The following is a 26,690-nucleotide window of genomic DNA, read 5'->3' as shown; positions in this document are numbered from 1 at the left end:
CTCAGAAAGGTTAGGGAACTCGCTAAAGGCCACATATCTAGTAGGTAGTGGATGTGGGATTTAAATTAGATCTGACTTCAAATCCTTTGATCATTCTATTGTATCTACAGCCCCTCCCCCATGATCCAAGAATCATTATCAATTTTTCTCCTTCTCTTACATCCAATATCCAATCCATCAGCAAATCCTTTTAGTTCTACCTTCAACTAGCCTCCCAGCTTTCATTCTTGCCCCTCTCGAGTCTATATTTTAAAGGAGGGGACAGAGTAAACTTTTAAAGACAAAATTCAGATTACATCTTTCCCAGGCAGAAAACACTCAACGTCTTCACACTTGGACTGATGTGCATTAGTCAAAACAATTTCTTATTTATTGCTCCTCAAATAAACCAAGTTCACTCTGTCTCAGGGCTTCTGCACCAGCTCTTCCCCCTTTTCCCAGATATTTGTATAGCTCACTCATATGTTTACTTATAACTGAAATAGTTTTTATTTGTAATTACAAATATAAAACCTCTTGCAATATTAAAACAGAAAATAATAAAGTTAGAGGAAGTCACATTTTAAAAGCTAATAATTGAGTAAAATATAGACAGAGAAAAGAAAGTAAATGGAAACCTACGAATTCTAAAAGACACTACTGAACACTTTAAATACAAGATCTAAAGGCACTTATTATTAGATCCATTTTCACTTAAAACAGGTAGCCCCCCCCTTTATTTTTATTATTACTAGCAATATTTTTTTCATCTTTTTTATTTTTTTTTTGCTTTATAACAAATTTAATCAGTTATACATATACATATGTTCCCATATCCCCTCCCTTTTGTGTCTCCCTCCCACCCTCCCTATCCCACCCCTCCAGGCGGTCACAAAGCACCAAGCTGATCTCCCTGTGCTATGCGGCTGCTTCCCACTAGCTATCTACCTTACGTTTGGTAGTGTATATATGTCCATGCCGCTCTTTCACTTTGTCACAGCTTACCCTTCCCCCTCCCCATATCCTCAAGTCCATTCTCTAGTAGGTCTGTGTCTTTATTCCTGTCTTACCCCTATGTTCTTCATGACATTTTTTTTTCTTAAATTCCATATATATGTGTCAGCATATAGTATTTGTCTTTCTCTTTCTGACTTACTTCACTCTGTATGACAGGCTCTAGGTCCATCCACCTCATTACAAAGAGCTCAATTTCGTTTCTTTTTATGGCTGAGTAATATTCTATTGTATATATGTGCCACATCTTCTTTACCCATTCATCCGATGATGGACACTTAGGTTGTTTCCATCTCCAGGCTATTGTAAATAGGGCTGCTATGAACATTTTGGTACATGTCTCTTTTTGAATTATGGTTTTCTCAGGGTATATGCCCAGTAGTGGGATTGCTGGGTCATATGGTAGTTCTATTTGTAGTTTTTTAAGGAACCTCCATACTGTTCTCCATAGTGGCTGTACCAATTCACATTCCCACCAGCAGTGCAAGACTGTTCCCTTTTTTCCACACCCTCTCCAGCATTTATTGTTTCTAGATTTTTTGATGATGGCCATTCTGACTGGTGTGAGATGATATCTCATTGTAGTTTTGATTTGCATTTCTCTAATGAGTAAAGATGTTGAGCATCCTTTCATGTGTTTGTTGGCAGTCTGTATATCTTCTGTGGAGAAATGTCTATTTAGGTCTTCTGCCCATTTTTGGATTGGGTTGTTTGTTTTTTTGTTATTGAGCTGCATGAGCTGCTTATAAATTTTGGAGATTAATCCTTTGTCAGTTGCTTCATTTGCAAATATTTTCTCCCATTCTGAGGGTTGTCTTTTGGTCTTGTTTATGGTTTCCTTTGCTGTGCAAAAGCTTTGAAGTTTCATTAGGTCCCATGTGTTTATTTTTGTCTTTATTTCCATTTCACTAGGAGGTGGGTCAAAAAGGATCTTGCTGTGATTTATGTCATAGAGTGTTCTGCCTATGTTTTCCTCTAAGAGTTTGATAGTTTCTGGCCTTACATTTAGGTCTTTAATCCACTTTGAGCTTATTTTTGTGTATGGTGTTAGGGAGTGATCTAATCTCATACTTTTACATGTCCCTGTCCAGTTTTCCCAGCACCACTTATTGAAGAGACTGTCCTTTCTCCACTGTACATTCCTGCCTCCTTTATCAAAGATAAGGTGACCATAGGTCCGTGGGTTTATCTCTGGGCTTTCTATCCTGTTCCATTGATCCATCTTTCTGTTTTTGTGTCAGTACCATACTGCCTTGATTACTGTAGCTTTGTAGTATAGTCTGAAGTCAGGGAGCCTGATTCCTCCAGCTCCATTTTTCGTTCTCAAGATTAGCAGTATTCTTAAAAGCTATGATTAGGTTTGCTACATGCTATAAAAATGGAATGAAGAGAGAATTTAAAAAGAGAAAGGAGGAGGGTATGGTGAAAGGAAGAGAGAAAAATGAAGTAGAATAAGAAATAGGAAAGGGGAAGAAAAATAATGGCAAACCACCATTTGGGAATGTTTACAAGTCAGCTTTTTTTTTTTTTTTTTTTTTTTTTTCTTTTTGCGGTATGCGGGCCTCTCACTGTTGTGGCCTCTCCCGTTGCGGAGCACAGGCTCCGGATGCGCAGGCCCAGCGGCCATGGCTCACGGGCCCAGCCGCTCCGCGGCATATGGGATCCTCCCAGACCGGGGCACGAACCCGTATCCCCTGCATCGGCAGGCGGACTCTCAACCACTGCGCCACCAGGGAGGCCCTCAAGTCAGCTTTTTAACCTGGAGAATTCTCATCTAGAAATATAAATAGAAATATACACATACATATCACATTTAGATAAAAGTAAAATGAACCAAATAATTCCATAATAAGAGGAAGTAGACAGAGTTTTAAAAAGAGAAGGCGAGGGGAGGATGATCAGAGGCCTTACAGAGCATATGAGATTGAAGTTAAGGTTAGAATGTGAGGCACAGCCATGTGAAGGGCAGGGAAAGGCCAAGGGTGGAGAGATTCGGGGAGAAGGAAAAGGATTGTAAAGACCTGAGGCAGAAGAGTATAGCATTTTGAAGAACTGAAAAGAGACTAGGTCTGAGAGTGAATCGCAGGGAGAGAATGTGGCTAGAGTAGATGCAGAAGGTAGTCCTGTGCTAAATTATGCAGGTTCCTGCAGGTCACATCAAAAAAGCACAAAGTCTTTAAAAAGTATAAACAGGAGTGACACAATCAAGTCAATTTTAAGATCCCTCTAAGGAGTTGAGAATAAACTGGAGGGGGACAAGAGTAAAAGCAGTGAGAACATTCCATATGAATCATTCCCAAAGGGCTGAGTTCCTTTCCACTTCTTTTTTCACCTATTCCTACTTCATATCCAACTTACTTAAATCCCCTCCCTAACCTATGCCCCAGATTTCACCAACTAACAAAGAATAGGGTAAGGAAACTGTAACCTTTTGACTCTCTGTGCATTGGATTTCATTAGAAACTTTCACCTTACTGCTAAATAAACAATGCTTATGAATATACATAATTTAAAAATTAGTCAAGCAAGTCTTTCACCAGCTACACACCTAGAATAAAACAAACACACACACAGAACCACTTACCAACTCCTCAAAATGTTTTTAACTGACCTTAAAATTTGGAGAAAAGTATCGGTTGGCCTTGTCTTTATTTGCTTTGTCGAGATCATTTTTTGTTAAAGTGAGTACTAGATATTCCTTGTCATTATCTGCACGCTCTATACTGCAAATACTATCAATTTCTTGATCACATAGACTTCCATTTTCTACTTTTTCTGAAGTTTCCTCTGGTCCTGGTATGAAGAATGTATTTACCCAAAAGTGAAACATTTTGTCCTAAAAAAAAAAAAAGAAAACAGACATAAAATTTTTTTTAAAAAGACAATGTTACTTATATTCAACATTTGCCCTAAGAAGTGAACAAATTATGCCATGTGTCATTAATATTCTGAATAAAGGTAAACACAAAGACTAATACTGGGCAATCTGTGGGTTATCTGTTGCATCTAATTCACATAGGACTTTTCCTTTAATTCAAATCTAGACCAAAAATGTAATTCCACAAGCTCTAAAATAAACTTACTTTAATACTTTAAGTAAAATATCTCTTTTTCTAGTCTAACACTAGCTTTTAAAAGTGTTGAGTTTATATGTATATATTAAAAAACCCAGAAATGAACTTAATTTTGTTTCAACAAGCTATTACAAAATTTACTTTACCAAAAGTTCTTAAAATGTCACTACAACTTCCCAAGGAAGCAAGGCAGATACATTTTTACTTCTACAGCAATACAAACATTAAGTGGCTCCAGTTTCTTGCATGACAATGTATATTTGAAATTTTTCATAATACAATATGGGGCAGGTAAGAACTTCAACTTTTTGTTGTTATAAAATGCCTATTTTAAAAAAATCACTTATTAACTAATAATGAGGTCTTGTAAATCAAAAACCACATCAGAAGTTCATTATTTCAAACCTTTCTTGACCAACATAGAAAATGTTCTCTCTCTTAATTAGTGGAACTGGCCTGTATGCATTATTTGACAATTAATGATGTACAACACCATGACACCTTATCTGGTGCCTTAAACTGCCATTTAAATCTTTTATTTTAATTTATCTTCAAGTTTATTTTCCCAGGAAGATGGTAAGACCCTTAAGTAACTTATGTCTTAAATGTCTTTGTATCTTTTAACAGTACCTAGCATAGCAATTTTATATATGGTAGTCTTTGAAAATATTGTTAATTTCAATCATTTTAGCAAAGTTACTGAGTTAGTAATAATTAGACACATATTTTACTTAGAGTCAGAAGAAAATAAGCTAGTAGAATTTAAATTTCAAAAAATGTAGATTCTGCTAATGTACTGATTATAGTAAAACTGTTCTTGTTTAAATCAGAACAAACATTTATAACAGGCAAGGAAAATCACATAAAATGGAAATAAATGTAAAGTAATTCAAGATACACAAATTATTATAAATATTTAACTTAATCTTCAATTTTACATGTGTTAATATAATGTATAGGTGATAAGAACTAGAAGAATAAGAATTAGTACACTCCTAAACATATAGGGAAACAGTGATACAGGTGCCTATTTTTAAAAGCAAAACATAAAATCTTATGTGTACCAGTCTTACAGTGAATAGAAGGAAAAAAATTACTTACCTTAATATTAAAACATTTGTTAACACTTCTTGGATTATTGAAAAATATATTTTCAAAATTACTGTGATATACTTAACTTTTATTTATACAGAACATGTAGGAAATGGGTTTCTGGTGAAAAAAAATCAGTTTTACATTTTGTGATTTTCCAGCTACCTGGATTCTGGATAAAGGAAATTATACTTCTTTTGACAAGTCAAAATAGAGGTTAAAATTTCTGTAGTAAATGAAGCTTCCTCTTATTTTCTCTCAAAAAAAAAAAAAAAAAGCTAAAATTCAGCAAAATGAAATCAATCCTATTACAGAGACTGTCTAAAGATTAGCAATACACTATCTGGTATGTTTAAGGAGGCAGTAACAATATACACAGCTAATGTTTTTGTTCATTACTACCTAAAAATTTTGCACCTTAGGTTCACCTTAAATGTTCATACTTAATATTTTAAACCAAGACAGTTTGTTTTAAAATGAGCCCCTGCATTCTCTAAATATAGCTCAGTGAGATGCAAACCTCACTAACTTTCTAAACCTGCATATTTAAATAATACCACACTTTTCATTCTTTATTACTTCCTCTTCATATTTATTTCTCTCCTAACTAAAAATCGAAATACTCAGTAAATTTGAGGAAGCTAAATATAAAACGACCCAGTCTCAAGAAACATTAACCAAAATGGGGGAAAAGTGGTTTGTGTCATTACACAAGACCACAAAACAGATTTTATTTATACATACAAACCAAATTTTTTTTTCAAACTCATGGTCCCATGTTAACTTCTCAGTAATTAATCATCCCTTCTAAAAGGACTGTAACTGATTGAATGGGATATGTATGCAATCTTTAATACTTTTATAAAATTTATATGCATAACCTAAGTTAAGGAAAATTCAACTCAAATTATAATGCCACATGGCCGTTTCCTTCTAATAGACTATTTACCATTAATAATGGCTCACCGATGCCATTGTAAGCAAAGCATGTGCAGATCTAATAGAAAATCCTTCATGATTCATTAGATGTCAGTCATAAAATACATCTTTTAGTCTCTCCTTACAGAATGACTTCTGCCTAACTAAATGCTTTAAGCAAAAGATCTGAGGTTACTATTCAAGGTACGGCTATTCTGGATATTTTTCCCAATAAAAGTAAAGTGCAAACCTTTTTTAGCATCTTGTTCTGTTTGTGGAAGAACTCTACTTTGATGTCACCACACACAGGCAACGGCTGAGGGAACTCAAAGTACATGAACTTGTCTTCCCGTCGTGTGGGTCCTGAATTGGAGGAATATATCTTCACCTTTAGCTGGCAGACCACAAACTGAGGATCTGCGTGGTCAAATACATAACTAGTATCACTTCACAGGAAATACCTTTAACTGTCAAACTGTCAAAAGCTATTTTGATGATTAATATCAGCAATATACACAAAGTAGTAATTCTGCATCTTTAACCCCTGATCTAAAACAAATCAGTAGATAGAAAATAATAAATAGATAGCTAAATAAATAAATAAATACATAAATAAAACAAATCAGTGGAAATAAACTAGGGCAAAATAAAATCAATACAAGGTTTTCCCTAATTTGAGCCTTCAACATAAGGTTCTATTACTGGTATTAAAGTCAATTCTATTTCATAAATAGTAAGTACCAAGACTGGACTTCTAGCACTGTACAGTAATATCAAAATTTCAACATTACAATGTTAAAATCTAATATAAAGTATTTTAAGAATTAAAATGAACTGCATAAAAAGTTACTTTTAAAACAAGTATTTGCTGCAGTATTTTAAAGTCTCTACCACGGAATAAAAACCACAAAATACCAATCATTACACATTCACAAGAAGAGAGTATAATCCATAACAAAGTTATAATATATTCCATAAGCACAAGTTTCAATATTTATAAAAATATTAACCATAATTAATTTTACTTATAACATATTTTATTTTTAAAGGTATATAAAGCCACCACCAAAAGAAACAGGAGGAAAGAGATTTGAAATATCTGCAAAGAAATGCAATAGACATCAAGTACAAATTACAGCACAACCCCCCTCTCTCCAAAACACACTCCATTTTCATTAACAAGTATTTTGGCTTTGACCCATATGTGTTTTAAAATAACTGGTAAAATATGACCTCTCAAGATGTATCATGCTTATATTAGCAACGCAACTAAAAGGCAGGTAAGTGTGAACAGGCAAGGATTATGTTCTTTATTTTTAAAATCTACTCATAAATACATTTATACCTAATGACATTAATGACAGAATTTAAAGTCATGAACATTAAGATCCTAGGACTTGAAAAACTTTAAGTTACTTAAATAATTTGACAAAGTATAATTCTTTTGTAGTACACCAAGTTCAAAAACAAGAGTTCATTAGAAAAAAAAGTAATTAACCTGAGGAGGTAAGAAGTGGGTCTAAAAGTTTCAAAACATACCAAGATAATCAAGAAATAAAAACATAAGCTTGCATAAAGTGCATGAGAAATACATATATATATAGACATAAAGTTCTCAGCACCAAAAGGCATCATCCTTAAAGACAAAAAAAAGAAGTATCACATTCTTTATCAATGTGACCAACAACTGAGGACAAGGCAAAAAGCTTATTCAGGCTAAATAAATTTTCCAGTGTAATAAACACCTACTGGCTCATCTATATAATATGTAAAGAGGTAGCATCAATCACATAATAAATAGCAGGCTTCATAAAAGCATGAGGGATTATTCCAATATGGATTTGTGAGACATTTATCATGAGAAAAAGGAACTCTAAAAAAGGGAAACATTACACTAACAACCTGTCAATAATTTTCACTTCCTTGACTAAAGATTCAAAGTACAAGGAACTATTTTACAAGACTTTATTTGTTACTGAAAATTTCACTGGGAAGCCTAGCTTGAAGAAGCAAATAAACAAGGTATGATTTCAAAGCTGTGATAAAAATCAACCAGGAGGGAAATGCCTTGTAATCTTATTAATTCAAACTCCACTAATTCAGAATCTGATAATCCTGACCTTAGGACTTTAAAAAGCAAATTAACTGTGTAAGCCAGATTTCAATTAAACTACATCTAAAATGTGTACCTTCAAGAACTTTAGAATTATATATACAATTGATAATCTAATTAGAAATTAGTTTTTTGAGGAAATATCTAAGCAACACTAAGCTAAAACATTTTAATAAAAATAAGTAGAAAGTATTTCTTCAAATCACTAAAGAAAATAATTTTCTTTACAATATGAATTTCACATTTTAGATAGATAAGACTAAACTTAACAGTTGTCCAACATTAGTATGGTTCTTTTGACTTCTAAGACACAACTCTGAGATATATATCTTTGATATGATCGACTGTGTTCTAAAAAAAAGAAATGAAGAGACTGATACGTAGCAGACAAAAATTACAATTAAATTTTCTTGGATATATGCATATTGATATAGTGTGAGAGAAAAATCGTACTGGTCATCTTTTATTAACTTTTTCAACACTTTTAGATACACAGAAGATAGTAACTTTTCCTTTATTTAGAAATATTAAGACAATACTCAAATAAGAAAAAGGCTGTTAACCCCTGACAACTTTGCAGAAGATACTTTATTTTCACATGGTTTGTTTTCTTCACTGATTCCTCTTCCTCCTCCTGAACCCACACTGTTACAAATCCTATTTGTCTCAGCTCTCACCCTGTTTTCCTCTGAACCTTCCCATCTTCTAGCCCCACGCCAAATTTACATGAAAGGCTTAACTACTATGTCTCTTTCCTAACGTTTCTCAAAATATCAGGTATATCTCTCACCTAAGTTCAAATCCATACTTTCAAGTACCCACTAAATATCTTCATGTAAATAGCTCACCTTTACCTAATTTACAACATGTTTAAAACCAAAATATCAACATTCATGTCTCCAAGTCTCAGTTAGATTCCCTTTTCTGTCTTCCCTTTTCTGTGAATTATTCACCTGACCAGAATAAAAACTTTGACAAGATATTTAGATATAAATGGCAAAAGAAAAACTAATCACATCTCATTTGATTGCCCAAGCAAAGCACATCTGGCTTAAAGCAAGTCACATAACTGCTTTCCTTTCCACCATTTTTCTCCCTCTTGCAATGACTACCTTCTACAAAACTGTACCTAAATACAGCTTATTAAGCCTCTAGTATGACCACTGACAACATAGTATTTATCAAATCAAGTCCGATATGCCCATTTGGAGTCCTCCAACACTCAGCCACACATTCCGTTCCTATTCTATTCTCCATCTCTATATTTCTTGTCTAGCTCATTTCCTTCTGCTGTGCTTCAATTCAAGCTATTTCCTATTGTCTGTAATACTTTGGTTTTAAGGCCAATCTAAACTGTATGCTTTCTCAAATGTTCAATAAAGAGATGGACTTCCTTCATGAAACTATCTGACAATCCCCGCAAACTTGATTTTTCTAAATATACCATTTATGATTTATACATACAACCTCCCATTAGTTATATATTACTTATACTACAGCTTTACTACATAGTATTAAATCATAGTGCATAAACACAGAAGTAGCAAATTGGTAAAGATTAAAAAGATTTCAGTAGTAAGTTGAGAAGTTTAAATGTAATACACTGAGAGATCCAACACACACACACACACGCACACACACACACACACACACCATTTAAATGTAGAGTAGAACTGACAGATGTTTGCTAGAGACCAATGTGAAAAAAAAATTATAGTAGATAAGATTATTGAACTGAATGTTCTCTCTCCCTTATTATTTCTCTAATATTTTATACCTTACCATTTGGCTCTTACAGTGATATCTAATACTATAGGAAGAGCGTGAGCTTTTTTATTTTCTTCCTTTTCCCTTCTCCACTGTAAATCTAAAGTTCCTGTGCCAATCATCTCTGATAGCCTAGTACCTTGTACTCAGGAGTTTTAAAAATTGTACTGAGATGACAAAAGCATCAGTGAGGTCTCTTAGAAGCCTTTCATATGCTGTATTAATAGATCTGTGGTCTTTGGTAAAGTTATTTGCCCTAAGAATACAGAAAAGATCTAATGAAGGTGATCACACCATCTGACAAAGATAAACAACATCAAGAAATTAATTCCCTAGGTATAAATTAAGGTCAGAAAAATTTTAATTACATAAATACTGTCAAGAAGCAAACTTTAAGCTAAAAACTGAAACCATCAACAAATTGCAGAATATCACTGAAATATTATTAGAGGTATTAGAAAAAATAATACAGTGGTATCTTATCTAGAAACTACAAAATTGTATTCTGAATAAATAAAACACAGTTCTTAAACATGAAAACATGACTGATCACTTCCAAGGTAGAAACTAATGTAACAGAAAAAAGCAGCAACAGTCTGGTCTTTTACAGGGCTGAACAATACTTCCTTCCATGTGTTCTCCCTTGACTACCTGCTTTGGATCAAAGTATTAAGGTTCCTATCAGTTTAGCTAAGAACTCTGGCAAAGAATAGCAGAGAAGCAGAACAGGACCAGGGTGACTGAGGTAGGCTTATAGAGGTTAGGGTAAGAGAGAAATAAATTAGAGGCAGACATCAATGACATGATCCTTATTTAGTACTTTTCTAGGAAGTTTCAGATTTCAGAATATCTTCATATTATTGATGAGCAAAGACAAAGAGAGGCAGATGATGTGCCCTCGGTTACATAGCACATTAAGGACAAATCTAGCACTGGAACTCAGATCTAAATCCAGGTTTTTACTAATACTCCACACACACTGAATCTACCCTATTCATTCAATATACTTCAGCTTGTTGCCATCTCTTATCATCGTTTTCTTTTTCTTTTTCTTGTCCCTGTCACCATTACTATTAATATCTAGTCTTACTAAGATATCAAGGAATTGGTCCTTGCCCTAACACCAGTAAAGGGATGAATCCCAATGCTACTCTCATGCTGACGGGACAGGTTATTTTAGTCATCTAGTCAGAATATAGGCTGCATTTGGTAGTTGCAGCACAGAATATTTCTTTCATAAATGTAATTTGGCTTCAAAGACATTAAAACCCAATGGTCTTAGCTTCCATAGCCCAATGTGCTGAACAACTGAGCTAATTAATTAGTTTGGATACTTAAGAAATATACAAACCTGCATAAAATTTAAGTGTGGTAAATTTCTTTTTAGACTTTTATATAAACTTCTAGCTATGTTAAGAAAGTGTTCCAGTACATCAAAGGATGAGAATTTAGAGCACTTACTGCAAGTTCCGCCACTGAACATTGGAATAGTTTCAAACATCATCTTGTGAAACAACAATGCCACTGGTCTATAATCCAGATGATTCTTTAACAGGTAGCTATAATAATATACATAGCGCCTCTGACTGGGAATAGTTACTCCCTGGTGGACAGAAAAAAAAAAGAAAAGCCAAATTCAAAAGAAAAGTTCCATTATAGTTATTTCACTAAATCGTTATGGTAACTGGGTTGTATCCATTGAAGAACATATATACATTAGAAATTTGACCTTAAATGATTTAATATTTAAATCCAGCTCAGTAATAGAGTAAATCAAAACAACATCAACATAAAGGAAACATCAGAATAACTTTTCTCCCTTAAAATACAATTATCATAACACCCCCTTCTATTCAATGGTCACAACAATCTCTGACCCATGTACCCAATAAGCAAAGGCCACTTCATATCCAAAATAACTGTCAAAGGCCTCTGCACTACAGCTGTGCTCTTTACACGTAGGGTTCCCCACAAGCATGTATAGATTCTTATTAAACACAGAATTCCTCAAAAACTTGGATACCTATTTTCCAGGCAAAAGCATATCAGAATCAGCAAATCAGATAAAGGCATATTGCCTTTAGGAGGCAGAAATAGCAGCAGCAAAAAGTGATGCTGGCTTTAGAACCCCATAAAAACAAGAGTATGCAGTTGACATAAATGTATGCAATAGTTTGATAACAAAGGTACTTAGAGATGTCCCTGAGCTACATACACCTCTTTGCATGTAACCAGGGAAATACATAATGTTTTAGAAAAGTTAAGTATTACAGTGCTAAAAATATATACAACTCATGTGGTGTTTAAATGGGGACCCTGACTTATCTCAAAAAAAAAAAAATCTACTGTGTGCAGCAATGCACTCACTAATGATGCTAAATAAGTGAGGTATTAGGGAACTTATCTAAGGTTTCTTTTCCTATTACATGATATGACTTCAGAATAATTTAAGCATTTAACTTAGAATTTGCAATATTTCTCTTTTAGATGTTATATTGGCACCTAAATATCCCAATGTGTTAAAAAAAACTCTGGACAGGGCTTCCCTGGTGGCGCAGTGGTTGAGAGTCCGCCTGCCGATGCAGGGGACACGGGTTCGTGCCCCGGTCTGGGAAGATCCCACATGCCGCGGAGCGGCTGGGCCAGTGAACCATGGCCGCTGAGCCTGCGCCTCCGGAGCCTGTGCTCCGCAACGGGAGAGGCCACAACAGTGAGAGGCCCACGTACAGCAAAAAAAAAAAACAACAAACAAACTCTGGAGATAAAAACTTTTCTTTCCCCAATGAAAAGTAGAAAGTACATTTACGTGAATTTAGAGAAAAGTATGTTGAATGGCAGGTATATAGGTATTTGTTTCAGTATTCTTGGTTGTTTTTTAAAGGTCAGCATGATTTTATTACAATTTTAAAAATACATAGAATGCCAAATAATGGATAAAAGCCATTTCAAATCAGGACTAATGATCTAAGATTTTGGCTATAGTACAAAAATCATATAATCAGAAAACTGAGATTTGAATGTTGACAGTCAAAACACAAACTTTGTTTCTGCAGGAAAATGAAGACAATACCATCTTCACAGGATTCTCATGAGGATTAAACACTAAACACAATTAGACAAAAGCATGCTAAAACTACAGAATGTTACAGAAATCTGAATCAGCAGTTTTAGAAATTCTACCTACATTTAAGGTATAATTTTGGAATTGCTGGATTTTTAGTTCTACATATTTTCTTAAAGAAATGACAATAAAACAGTGTTGCTTTGAATAGCTGCTACGAACACTAATGCTAAAAATTATCATTAAAGTTTAAAAAGTGTTTAAACTTATTTTTTATACATTATTTAATGCCATTTCAGCAAAAAAAATCCATATTTATCAAGATAAAATATAGAACTGCAAAGCAGGTTGGGGGAAACAGGAGACAGAAGATGGGTGGGTGGGAATCTTTTTTGAACCATGTGTATTTATAATCTAGTCTAAAAATTAAAATTAAATAAGATTTAAAAAATTAAATCAATGGAAGTCTACTAGACGACCAAGCTGTCAAGTTATTTATTGGGGTTTAGTGGAATGATAGATGATATTTTTTCTCTTTATCTCCATTCTTAGTGTAAGTTTGTATGAAATAATTAAAAGGTTTTCAAGGCTTTAATTTTACTCAAGTAGCAAGTGACTGGTAGCATATCTATAATGCAAGTGTTTATACACCCAGTTAATCCTTAACAGAAAGGCAAATGTGTAGAGAAACAGTGTTGTGAATCTGTTAGTTCTCACCAGCAGATGAATAATTAATGTGTAAATACAAGATGAATCAAAATTATTGACACAATTCAAAGAAAAATGGTGAAAAACATAATGGTAAATTTATTATTTTACTATCAAATTATGCATAATTAGTTTTCTGTACCTTAACTTTGCAATCCTTACCTACCTGTTAGCTTACCGGCATTCTCAAATTCAATGTGTCCAAATTAACAGAAATTAAAAAGTTGGGGAGACATCAAAAGCTTTACAGACAAGCAAAAGCTGAAAGAATTCAGCACCACCAAGCCAGTTTTACAGTTTTATATTATATCTTGATATCTGGTAATGAATAAACTCGTTTTGTTTTCCTTAAAAAAAAAAAAAAAAAAGTTTGGAAGGCCCAAATGTGTACGGACCATAGCCCTTAATGTGTCGTCTTCACTCTGTTCTCATCTCTTAACAGCCATCATGCACACTTACTAAAATTTAATTAACAATACAATGTATTGTACAGAATACACTGTAATCTAGGATTCGAAATAAAATGAGTAAAACTTCCACACTAAGTTGACAATGTGATTTGTAACACTTCAAATATCATATTTCCTGAATGCATACACTGAAAAAAATGATTCATGTGCATGTTTTACGTACAGCATCTTGAATGTTAAGATTAAATTTAAAGATATATCTTTTTAAAAATCTGAGAAATGAACTTTTTACTGATCTTCAAAAATTCTACATATCTGAAAAGAGGGCTGACCTTTAAAGCTCTTGAAGATTAAAAATTACTACATTTTCAAATTTTCCATTTTTTCATTTAAATTAAGACTAATAAAAATCAATTCTATTCTTGAATCAAGAATTTTTAAGCTAAACTGGTCTATAACTATATCCCAAAAATATAGTTCTACTCTCTACCACTAATTATTCTCCTTTTCCTACTCTAACTGTGAAGAAAAATACTTATATTCTTAACTTTTTTCCTCAAGTAAAACTTTCAAAACATTCTAATTTTAGATAAACTTAGCATTCTTCAGATTGACTTAGCATCATATTCCTGGCCATCATCTCAAAAGGCAGCCACTGCTTCTTCAATTCCCTTATATTCACAGACCAGGAGGATATTTGGTGTTCCTCCCACTATTCCTTCCAATCCACTTTTCCACTGTCTTTACCAGTCTCATCTATTCCAAATCTGTATCATTCAATAACTCTTTCTTCTGTTACGCACTTATTAACACTTGACTATAATGATTTCAGCATTTTAAAACCTCTCTTTCTGTCCTGTCCCAAATATCATCCTCAAAGAACTAAGTTCCCATTTTACTGGGAACCCTGAGGTCACCCGATGTGAGCGCCCTCAAAATTATTTTCTCTTGTCTTAAAATCTTTTTAGTCCTGATATTTTCTAACAGTGTCTCTTCATGTTCACATTGGTTCCATTTTTGCAAGTGTTCTATTAATTATCTCCTCTCTAGCTTCTGCCTTTATTCTCTCCACCTGTCTCCTCCTAATGAAAAAGCTCAGGTAACGCTTATCCTTTATCCAAAACAAGCAAACCATTCTGAGACCAAAGACCCACACTCTCCCCAAAATCTTGTATCTCTTTCAAACTATCATCTTCTCTCTCTTATATAAACTCTTGAGAAGCCTCTACTCCTTACCTCTTGGAAATCTGTTACTATGAGGCTGATTTCTTCATGGTCACTAGTTCTTAATGGTCATTAATGGTCATTTCCTACTGTTTTCTTATTATCATTGTGGCCCATTTTTTAGCTGCCACTTTGAAAACTCCCTGTTCCTTCCATAGGATACACTCCTTAAAGGTTTTCTCCTGGGGCTTCCCTGGCGATCCAGTGGTTAAGACTCCCCGCTTCCAATGCAAGGGGCGAGAGTTCAATCCCTGGTTGGGGAACTAAGATCCCACATGTGGTGCGGTGTGGCCAAAAACAATAAAATTTAAAAAATAAATAAAATAAAATAAAATAAAAATAAAATATTTTTAAAAATAAAGGTTTTCTCCTATCCTTACCAGCTATCTCTTCTCTTTTTGTCCCTAAATGCAGGTATATCTCAAAAAATTGATCTTAGCTATTCCCTCTTTATGTCAATCCTATCTACTCCACTGGTTTAATTATGTCTTACACATTAACTCCAAAACCTGTGTCTCTCAATATGACTTTGTTCCCAACTCCCAGTCCAGAATTTCCTACACTTGGACATTTCTAGCTGGAAATCTCAGAAGCACTTAAAACACAACATATCCCAGAACTGAAGCTTTCACATTCTTGCACGGACCAACTTCCGTTATTTGTCGTTATACTCAACTCACTGTCTTCTCCAGCATCTGAGCCGAAAATCTATTCTAATACCATCACCATCGTTGAGTGAAGGAAACAATCTGAGAGACAGCAGTGATATACACAGGGTTATAGTAAAGAGAAGTGAGGGAACCCCAGCACTATGGCAATGGTCCAGGCGGCAGAGTCGAGGCAGAGATTGGTATATCAGTCAGCATATCAACTACCTGGCATACACACACACACACACACACACACACACACACACACACACACACGTGTATCTGTGCGTGCAGACACACACACACACACTCCATGCAAAATGGAAGGCAAACCAGAGGTTAAGCTTGTTTAGAATGCTCATATTTGATTCCTTCACGTCTATTCAGATGTCGAAATCCAGATTTTTTTCTTTTAAAAAAAATTTTTTGTTTTATATTGGACTACAGTTGATTTACAATGTTGTGTTAGTTTCAGGTATATAGCAAAGAGATTCAGTCAAAACCCAGATTTTGACTTTGAAATGCTTCTCAAAATACCAGTTCTGGTTTTCTGTGGCCTTTCTATTCAGTCGCCTCCTGCAATTTTGCAATAGCCAACTGATTATCAGCCTTTCATTTATCTATTCTCCAATTCATTTTTTATGCTGCTTTTGGATTAATTTTACAAAAATATAAGATTAATCATATTACCAAATAATTCAAAATGTTAAATGGCTTCCTAGTGTCTACTCAAATAACAACAAATTTATCAAACACTATAATTCTTTAACAACATGAAAATATAGCCTAACCTCTTTTTCCACTCTTATCCCTCACAACTCCCTTCCACGTACTCTTAACTTTTCGCCAAACCATTTAATTTCCCCCATATTATACTTTCTGGTTTTAAAAATGTTATATTTATCATACTGAGGTAGAAGGGCTATGCAAGCAGTCATATGGGGAGTTTTACATACTTTCTAACACCTGGACCAATTTAAATAACATAATTGTTTGATGCTTCAAGGTCTGATAGCAGCCATCTGAAATGCAATTCACATCAGGTACTTCTTGAGGGCTCCTATACATTTTCACTCTTGGATGGTCTATTCAGATTTTGGATTTCATCTTGAAGCATTTATTGTCCATTTTCCATTGAAATTTTCAAATTAATTAGCATATACCTGAATATAATTTTTAATGTCACTTCCACACTGTAGTTTTATCTCTTTTCTCAAACTTCCAACATCTGATTTTTTGTTTTCCCTCTCTTTTCTTTTTCCTTTGATTGGCTTTAAAAGAGATGTATTGATTTTATTGGCTTTTTTTTTTTTTCTTTTTTCTTTTTGTGGTACGTGGGCCTCTCACTGCTGTGGCCTCTCCCATTGCGGAGCACAGGCTCCGGATACGCAGGCCCAGCAGCCATGGCTCACGGGCCCAGCCGCTCCGCGGCATGTGGGATCTTCCCGGACCGGGGCACGAACCCGTGTCCCCTGCATTGGCAGGCAGACTCTCAACCACTGTGCCACCAGGGAAGCCATATTGGCATTTTTATACAGTGTTTGGATTTATTAGTTCAAATGGCTTACTGTTTGCTAATTCGTAAATTTATATTTTCATCTTTATTAATCCATCTATTTGTTATTACCTTAATAATACCTAATATAAATTTCTATTTCTTCATTGTCCAAAAGTTATTTAAGTAAGTGGCTTTAAATTTCCAAATGGTTGATTTAGTGTGATTAAACTTTTTAACAAAATCTCTCATTCTATTGAATTGTAACCAAGGGATGAGGTTTATATATTTCTACTTGGAGGTGAGATTTTATGGTTGGCCTAATGAATTATTAATATTGATAACTGTTTTGTGAATAACAAAAAAAAGAAATACATTTTATGGGCTTGTATTATATTATTCAAGCCACCTATATATCTTCTTATTTTGTAACTTCCTGATCTTAAAGTACATTAAAAAAGATTCCTACTAGCATTGTTATCAATTTTTCTTAATTTCTTCCAGTTTTTGCTTAATATATTGTGATGTTATGTTTAGCACTAAGAAGTCCATAACTGCTAAGTCTTCATTGTAGAGTGCACCCTGTGTTAAAGTGACATTCCTGATCCAGTTTTACACATTTTGCTCTGCATCAATACTCTCAAATCATCTTCAAGATGAATTCACAATCTAGATTCCTCAGTTTAAAAAGTAATTTTCTACCTCAGTAAACTTTTCACTGGCACTTCTAAACTCAGAAATAATGTAGATGTTTTACAATGATAGTGTTTGCTTGAAGCTTGGAAATCCATGTTTCAGAGCGATCACAGTAAGATTATTACAGGAAAGTAATTCAACAAAGGAAGAAATGTGGCTCTTAGGAATGCCAGTTCCTACAATGACAACATATAACAGTAGTTATTGTATATTAAGTGGCATGCCAGACATTTTACATATATCCCTAAAACTACCACCGCTTTACAAGATAGATCTCCTCTATTTTAAGGATAAGAAAACAGTCCTAGTGCACATAATCAATCACCTTGTTCAAAAACAAGATTTGAACCTAAATATGAGTCTGATTCTAATTTTTTTTTACTCCTACGTCCTGGGTTTTACTAATAGCACGCATACCAACTATGTAATCTGAAAGATTCACAACCTCTCTGAGCTCTTATTTTTCCCATCTACAAAAAATCTCCAAAGCTTAGAGTATTACAGTGCTTCAGTTCTATGAAACAAATTATAAGTAGTGTACTAAATAGTGGTACATGAACCACAGGATTCTTGAGAATAATATGAAGCAGAAAACTGATATTTTTATTATCCTTTCCCCCTTTGGGATGCCATCTCTCTCCCTGTGGTTTGGGGGAGGGGGAGGGGGGCCCTATTCTTCAGCTTCAGATATATGGCCCAAGGCTCTGGTCAGAATGTTTGGTTCAGGGATGGGTACATGCCCTAATCCAGGTAAACCAGAACCTAAACTAGAAATTTTTGCTCAAATTGTAGCTCTCTTGCCATCGCAGTTGCTAAAGTAGACAGCATGTAAACCTGGAGCTACTACCTTGCCATTACTTGCAGAGAGTCTGCCTAAAAATAAAGTATATAAAGACAAAAAAAGAGAGTAGAGAGAGAGATTTCTGACATCTGTTAAGCATCTAGATTCAGGCCAGAGCTTTTAGGGTTATATAAGCCAATAAATGTCTCCTTATGTTTCAGCTATTTTGAGTTGGGTTTCTGTGACTTGAAACTGAAAGAGTTATAATACATTATAACACAGTCACTTTTTTTTTTTTTCCTTTTTAAGTTTCTATTTCTACTTTGGGGATCAAAATAATAAAGAAAAATAATTTGGACAGGAGAACATAGAACAGTAGAAAGGATACTGGATTTGAGGTTAGGAGATATGGTTTTGAGTTGTTACACAGAGAGATTAAATGACCTAGGACAAAATGATCTTTGCAGATCTGTTTTATCATTTATACTAAAATGGGTCTGAAATAATTGCTAAGGTCCTTCAAGGTATAAAACTCTTAACATTTTATGAATATACAGATTGGATAACAGGCTTAAATACCATGTATTAGTGAAACACAGTTTAGCCCAGGAGAATTAATGTGTTAGAAAAAATAAGAATGTTTTTTTAAGCCAAAAAAGAGGATAATTATAGCTTACTTTTTTTTTTTTTTTATATGCACTTCCATGTTTATGGTAGTTCACAATAGCCAAGATACGGAAACAACCTAAGTGTCCATCAACAGATGAATGGATAAAAATGTATATATACATACAATGGAATACTACTCAGCCTTGAGAAAAAAGGAAATTCTGCCATTTTCGACAAGACCAATGGACCTTGAGGACGTCATGCTAAGTGACATATGTCAGACAGAGAAAGACAAATACTGTACAATATCCCTTATATATGGAATCTAAAAAAAACAAAACAAAACCAAAAACTGAACTGGAAAACAGTAGAGTGATGGTTACCAAACTCTGGGGGTGGGTGAGGGGATGGGAGAGATGATGTTTAAGGGTACATACTTACAACTAGTAGATAAATAACTTCTGGAGATCTAATATAAAGTACAGGGATTACAGACAACAAAACTACATTATAAACATTAAAAACTTGCCAAAGACAAGATCTTATGTGTTCCCACCACTAGAAGAAATGATACTTCTGTGGCACAACAGAGGTTAAGGCTACAATGGTAATCATACTGCGATACAAATGTATCAAATAAATGTTACACATCTTTAAATTACACACTGTTTTATGTCAATTATATCTCAATAATTAATCAAGGAATAAATTAAAAAATAAAAATGAAGCCTTAAACGGTTTTAAGCCCTATAGTAAAAATGTACCCATTCATAAGTGTGTCCGTATCTCCTTAGATACAATTTTAGACAACAACATTCTTAGTATCCTAATTTCTTTTAAGTTTTTTTTTATTATTATTATTTTTTTGCGGTACGCGGGCCTCTCACTGCTGTGGCCTCTCCCGCTGCGGAGCACAGGCTCCGGACGTGCAGGCTCAGCGGCCATGGCTCACGGACCCAGCGGCTCCGTGGCATGTGGGATCCTCCCGGACCGGGGCACAAACGCGTGTCCCCTGCATCGGCAGGCGGACTCTCAACCACTGCGCCACCAGGGAAGCCCCTCTTTTAAGTTTTAAATGCTTTACAATTGAAGGCTTCACATAAGACAAAGTTTTGTAACAAATAAATATTTGCAGAGCTGTTCTCAAGTGTCCAGCTATCCTGGCGTGGCACAGCAGAGAGTGCATATGTACTAATTCAAGTGTGTACCTCTCAAACACTGCTCCTCCCCTGCCACCCAATAACAACAAAAAACAACCAATAAATTGTCACGAGTTTGTCAGGAATACCAGAAAGATAAATACATTTCTTTTCCTGTTACATCTACTTTGTTTGTTCTTCCTTACTTTGTTTTAAATGAAAAGAAAATGAGAAAACTTCATTAGGTTACCATATGGGGAAATTTCGTAAACAGACTAGAAAAAAATAACCTGATTATATATTAGAGCATAAATTCATTCCTCAGAGACACTAGAAAATTTCCTCTTCTTGGGATCACTTAGAATAAAGCTAATATTTATTATTTCTAGAAGATAGAAGTCTTTATTAAAGATAAGCTAATGAACTCACATAGAGAGATCATAATACACAAGAACTTTAATAACTGCTTCGAAAACCACCCCCCCCAAAAAAGAAAATCAAAGCCTCAAAATTTTTTCCTGAGAGTTTAATCAAAGAAAGTAAGTATTAATGCTTACTTTACCTGCTACCATTCTAGAAGCAGGAAGACAAGAGAGAGAGAGGAGAGATTCTGGGTAAGTTTGTCATGTAATAGAAATTTCTCTCTCTAAATTCAGAAATTCTGGGAATCTTTCCAAAATATACACTTACCCCTACTGGTAGGATGTTTTAATTCTTTATTCATAGTCTGTAATAAATATTGTGAGTTATCTACTTTAATTCTGAAACATAAGTACAAATACACACAGTGTAAGGCATAGATTAGATAGGAAGCAACGCTAGGAGCTTTATTGGGGTGGGAACCATCGACAGTTCATTTTAGAGTAATTTGCCACGTGCTCATAAAGCAAAAGATCAAATATGCAAAGAAATGATTCCTAGAGAAGTATAACATAATTGCCTTCTTGTAAATTATTGAATAAGAAAGTCTTCCCTCAAGTAGTTACACCACTCTCAGAAAACTTTTTTTTTTTTAAAATAAGAGGCATCAGTTGTACTTTGACCTCCCTGCAACATTCAAATCCTGAAGTATTATTTGGGTATTTTACTAACACAGCTGCACATCTTATGGTCAGTTGGCACCCACCACTCTGCCATCTAATTTGTACCAAGTCTGCTGAGAAAAATGTCAAGACTCTACCAGGTTAATTTGAGGACAGTCTCTGCAAAGTCTATAAATCTTCACCAAAAACATGACAACTGGCTCCTCTTTCTTCAAAACAAGAGGGAGGAGGGGAAGGGGGGGTGGGGGGAGAAGAGAAGGAGGAAGAGAAAGAGGGTGGGGGAGAGAAAGAGGAAGGGGGAGGAGGAGAAGAAACATTCTGCTCCTATAAAAATGTCACCAGAACACAATTTTCTTCAGCTTCTTAGTGTTTCTCCTTAGTTAAAATTAAGGCTACAAGCAAAAGAACATTAAAGACATTTCTAATAAAATTAATCCTACACAAACTGAAAAACTGATAAAATTACGTATCTCCCATAATAGTGGTTCACAATTACAAAAAGGCAAATCTACAGACACAACCTAAAATACTGGTAAGAGAATAAATCTAACGGATGTTTCAAGAATAAAACTACTTTGGATAATCAATTATATTTATTATCAGATAACTTATTTCTCTGGAAGAATTCCACAGCTGTATAACAACAGCTTTACCATGCTCAGCTAAGTTTTCTTATGATGTTATATTCATTAAAGGTTAAAAAAAAAAAAAAAAATATATATATATATATTTTTTTTTTTGCGGTACGCGGGCCTCTCACTGTTGTGGCCTCTCCTGCTGCGGAGCACAGGCTCCGGACGCACAGGCTCAGCGGCCATGGCTCACGGGCCCAGCCGCTCCACGGCACGCGGGATCCCCCTGGACCCGGGCACGAACCCGTGTCCCCTGCATCGGCAGGCGGACTCCCAACCACTATGCCACCAGGGAAGCCCTAAAAATATATTATTATATATATTATTATTTCACTAGCACTCTTACCATTAGGTAAACGTGATTTATCTGAAAATCTGTAAGACAAATTCCAAAGATTTAAAGGAAGCCTGCAGCATTATATTTTTAACACCAACAAACTCAAGCTATCCTTATTCTACTTAATCAGGGGTCGTTACTGCTCCAGAATCTGTTTTTAAATATAAAGTGAGGAGCCTTGTCAAAAGAGGCCAATTTCATCATCATTATGTGACCTTTCAGGAGAGCTTGACTCTGTGCAGAGATTAATTCTGAAGAGCTTCAAAACTCTTTTACAATTCCAGGATTTATGGACTTGATATTGTAGAAAGAAGTTCACCAGTGTGTCAGGGGATTCAAATTTTACTCTGAATACCGTCATTAATTGTTTGGATAATCCTGTTCAAAGCACTTCATCTTTCTGGGCCTCAGTTTTATCATCTATAAAATAAGAAATACTCCTGCAAAAAAAACACAAAAAAACCCCTCATAATCTTATGACTTTTATCTACTCTGTCTAGCTTTCTAATGCTGTTTCAACCTATAATGGAAACAACACCGTTTAGTAAAATACAGCTTTGTCAACAGCATCTGCCCATAAATGTCTTTTTGCCTTTTAAAATATACACAAGGATAAAGGTAGGAGCACATTAGGATACTCCTTTAGAGCCTGTGAATAATTCATCCAAAAAATAGTCTAGGTATATTAATTAATCATGAGCTAATAAAATAAGCACAGCAGATCTTAATGATTTACTTTGACTTCAAGATGCTAAAGCGATCAATTCTGGCCAAATTACATAACTCTGAGTTTTAATATCATGTAATAGCTAAACATAATTTTACTGAGTACATCCTTAGTAGTACATACAGAACTCCATTTTCTATTAACCCATCACCTTTCACTTGGGTGAGATTCTAACCTATGAGAGGACAGAGAATATGCTATGCCTGGAACAGTTCTGCTGATGATGTAGCTACTATTATATTCTACCACATGACACTACAGGCTTTGCATTTTATTTTCATAAATACTTCTCTTGCTATCTTTTCACTCTGGCCCCTGTTTCACAACAATATCCCATGGGGGTTGTCATTTCATCAAATCTCATCTCTTCTCCTCTACAGAGAAACAGAACTGACAATTGTACTACCAGATTGTGATGACTAAAATATCTTGCCATTGAAAATTAAAATATGGCCTCATTTTTCATTATGTAGACATCTCTTGAATCTAACTTAAACGGGAAACAGAGAAAATAAAATACAATAAAGTTTAAGTATCCTTGGGTTTTACTTTTTCCTTGAACACGATGGGACGGAATATCCCAAGTGCTTCTTATATGGCTAGTTCTCACTATCAGAAGCATTCAGCCAACTATCCTGAAGAAGCACCCACATCAGACAGAGTATATATTCACGTGTGCGGGGGTGGGTGGGTATAAGAGACTAAGAGGGAGGGAAGTGTGGTGGGGGTGGGAGGTGTGTGTAAGAACACGTGAGAGCACAGCTTAGTTACAAAGGCTGGACCATTACAAATACCTTATTTGCCCCCCAACTCAAAATCCTTGATTAAAGTTACCTACAAGGATACTGTAATGCCAAACAAACAAAAAAGTAACAGAGTGAACATGGTGAAGGCAAATATCTCAGAAATGGTCAAACATACTTGTAGTTTGCAATAGAAAAGTAAGACTGTTGTAGTAACTCTATCAAACAGTTTTATCCATTCCAAAAAAAGACATTTTTTTCGAAAACTATGAAGCAGGTCATGAAAGGACTGGAGATACCACTTCTCTTCAGCATATGAAGTCTCAGTTTAGCAAGCTACTAGTTTTCATCAAATACATGCATGGTGACACAAACAATAATTCCGATTTTGGAGTCCTTTTTGGAAACTTCAGCAGACAGTAACATTTTCAAAACGGTGAAGTTTCTCTGCCCAAAAAAAGTCCCCTGAAGAAATCTCAGTATTCTGTAGACAGAGAGTACACCTTAATGCCTGGCAAAACATCTGGTTTTGCTGCTTTGGCAAAGACAGAAGTTCTACACGTCACTGTGACTTCATGCTTTGTTCACCAGTATGCACTGGTGTGTAAGACTCTACCATGAATCCTGAGAGAAAGCTTAGCTATTGTTGTAAAAGTATTCTACGACTTCATGAGAGCCAAGTCTTGAATCACAGACTGTGCAAGAGGATTTGTCACAAAAAAATCTACTGTTGTGAGAGTTGCCAAATTCAGGAAAGCCAAGACTTTCAATCAAGGACTTAAGAGGTTTCGTCAAGAAGTGGGAGCAACTATGCAATTCTTTGCTACACATAAGTTCACTTGCCTTAGGAAGACAAATTCTATAGCTAGAATTTTACCTGCATAAAATACAAACTCATTAACACGGTTTAACTCTTCAATATTAAAACTAAAATGTGGAGTCATAATTTTTTCCTTCAAACACAGTATTATGCCAGAATCTTGCCAAAAAATGATCTCAATAACTAGAAGGCAAAGCAAATGATGCAACATGAATTTATCTGAAGAGTCTTATAAGAATTCTTATTTCTTGACACAAGCCTACTTTCATCTGGCAAAAAAAAAAATCTACAGAGTTCATTTGCTCTTTCATTCTTTCATGAGATAGGGAAACAAAGTCAAAACTAATTAGATATCAAAAACGACATAAAAGTTGCCAAGTTAAAGACAATGGCATAGTTTCAATGTGTTATTTAAAAGCTAAATAATAGTAGCCCTTTCATGAAAATTTACTACTGAGCAGAACTAAAGATTAATTTTGGTTAATTTGTACCACTTGGATTTATTCAGCAGTCTCAAGTAATGGCCACTGCCTGGCATAAAAAAAGAAAACGAGACATTATTCTTATAAAGTATTTTTTACATTCTTTGTTAAAAAAATAATTTTCAGTGCAATTAAATACTATAAGCAAAATTTTATGTTCATGTACATGATGCACATTTTTTGTGGGAGAACAGTTATAGTTTTCATCATATTTTTAAAAGGTATATAACATAAACAGTTTAAAAGCCCCTAACTTAAAGCTAGTTCTGGCTCCATATTACACAACTTTTCTGTTTTTATTTTAAATTCTTTTTACCTGATTTCTTTTTGATTACCAAAATGTCTGCTGCTCATCAACCCTGTTTTAAATTTCTACCACTGCTCCTGTGACTGTATTTTAATTTGACCCATCTCTCTAGGTTTTCTTCTCAGTCTCTTTTCCCTGTGTTGCCCTATATTTATTCACTTAAGTACAGAAAAATTTACCTTCTGTATTTTTAATCAGTAAAAGCAATTGTTTCCCTCTAAGTGAAAAAAGGATGAACCAGAGAAAAAGCTCAGTCCTCTGCTCTGGAATTCATTCTAGTGCTATCATCCCAGGGTGCACACAGTATACAGAAATATATGGTAAGTTATTATAATCAACATTCACCAAAATCATGCATTAACAGTAAGATCCAATTTTGTAAACTATCACCAATAAACAGTGCTTTGGCATCCTTAGATATAATTCAAAAATGTAACAACGACAAGTAAAACAAGAAATGAGGAAGGAGTAAAGGAACCAGGAACCAATGCCATTATCCAGCTGAAAATGATGGCTATGATCACTTATGTTTCTGTTTTGAAGTTAAATTAAAAAGAAATTAGCTTAAACTGTAAGAGAACCTTCCTCATTGTGAAAATTATTAAAACTAGAATAAATTTTTCATATAAAATTAGGATGTCTTCCTCAATAGAGCTCTCTAAATGAGTTTTTCCATCTATCTGAAGTAGTTTGGTTTTTTTTCTTTCTTGGAGACAGAAATGTACAAAGTCCATTTGTAAGAAATGTAAACATGTTTTGCCATACTTACTATCCAAAGAAATAAATCCCTTGAAAATCACTGTAAAAAATTCTCCCAAGAATTCATTTTTTGCTGTCAAATGTACTACACAAATTAAATTTGTCAATGA

The 26,690-nt window shown here is 34.6% G+C and overlaps 1 protein-coding gene across 1 annotated transcript in view; it reads right to left on the bottom strand.

Annotated features, from left to right (window-relative positions):
• Positions 1 to 26,690, bottom strand: part of PTEN (phosphatase and tensin homolog) — a gene marked incomplete at its 5' end in the record, with an annotated part of 94,482 nt that overhangs the window by 7,614 nt on the left and 60,178 nt on the right. The window contains 3 exons of the mRNA XM_082643582.1: positions 3,605 to 3,829; positions 6,328 to 6,494; positions 11,419 to 11,560. Of these exons, the coding sequence (XP_082499708.1) occupies positions 3,605 to 3,829; positions 6,328 to 6,494; positions 11,419 to 11,560 (534 nt within the window). The remainder of the gene's footprint in view (positions 1 to 3,604; positions 3,830 to 6,327; positions 6,495 to 11,418; positions 11,561 to 26,690) is intronic.

The sequence above is a fragment of the Mesoplodon mirus genome (genome assembly GCF_964341445.2).
Source record: "Mesoplodon mirus genome assembly, chromosome: 2".
NCBI lineage: Eukaryota > Metazoa > Chordata > Mammalia > Artiodactyla > Ziphiidae > Mesoplodon > Mesoplodon mirus.
This window is presented reverse-complemented; position numbering and strand designations above follow the sequence as displayed.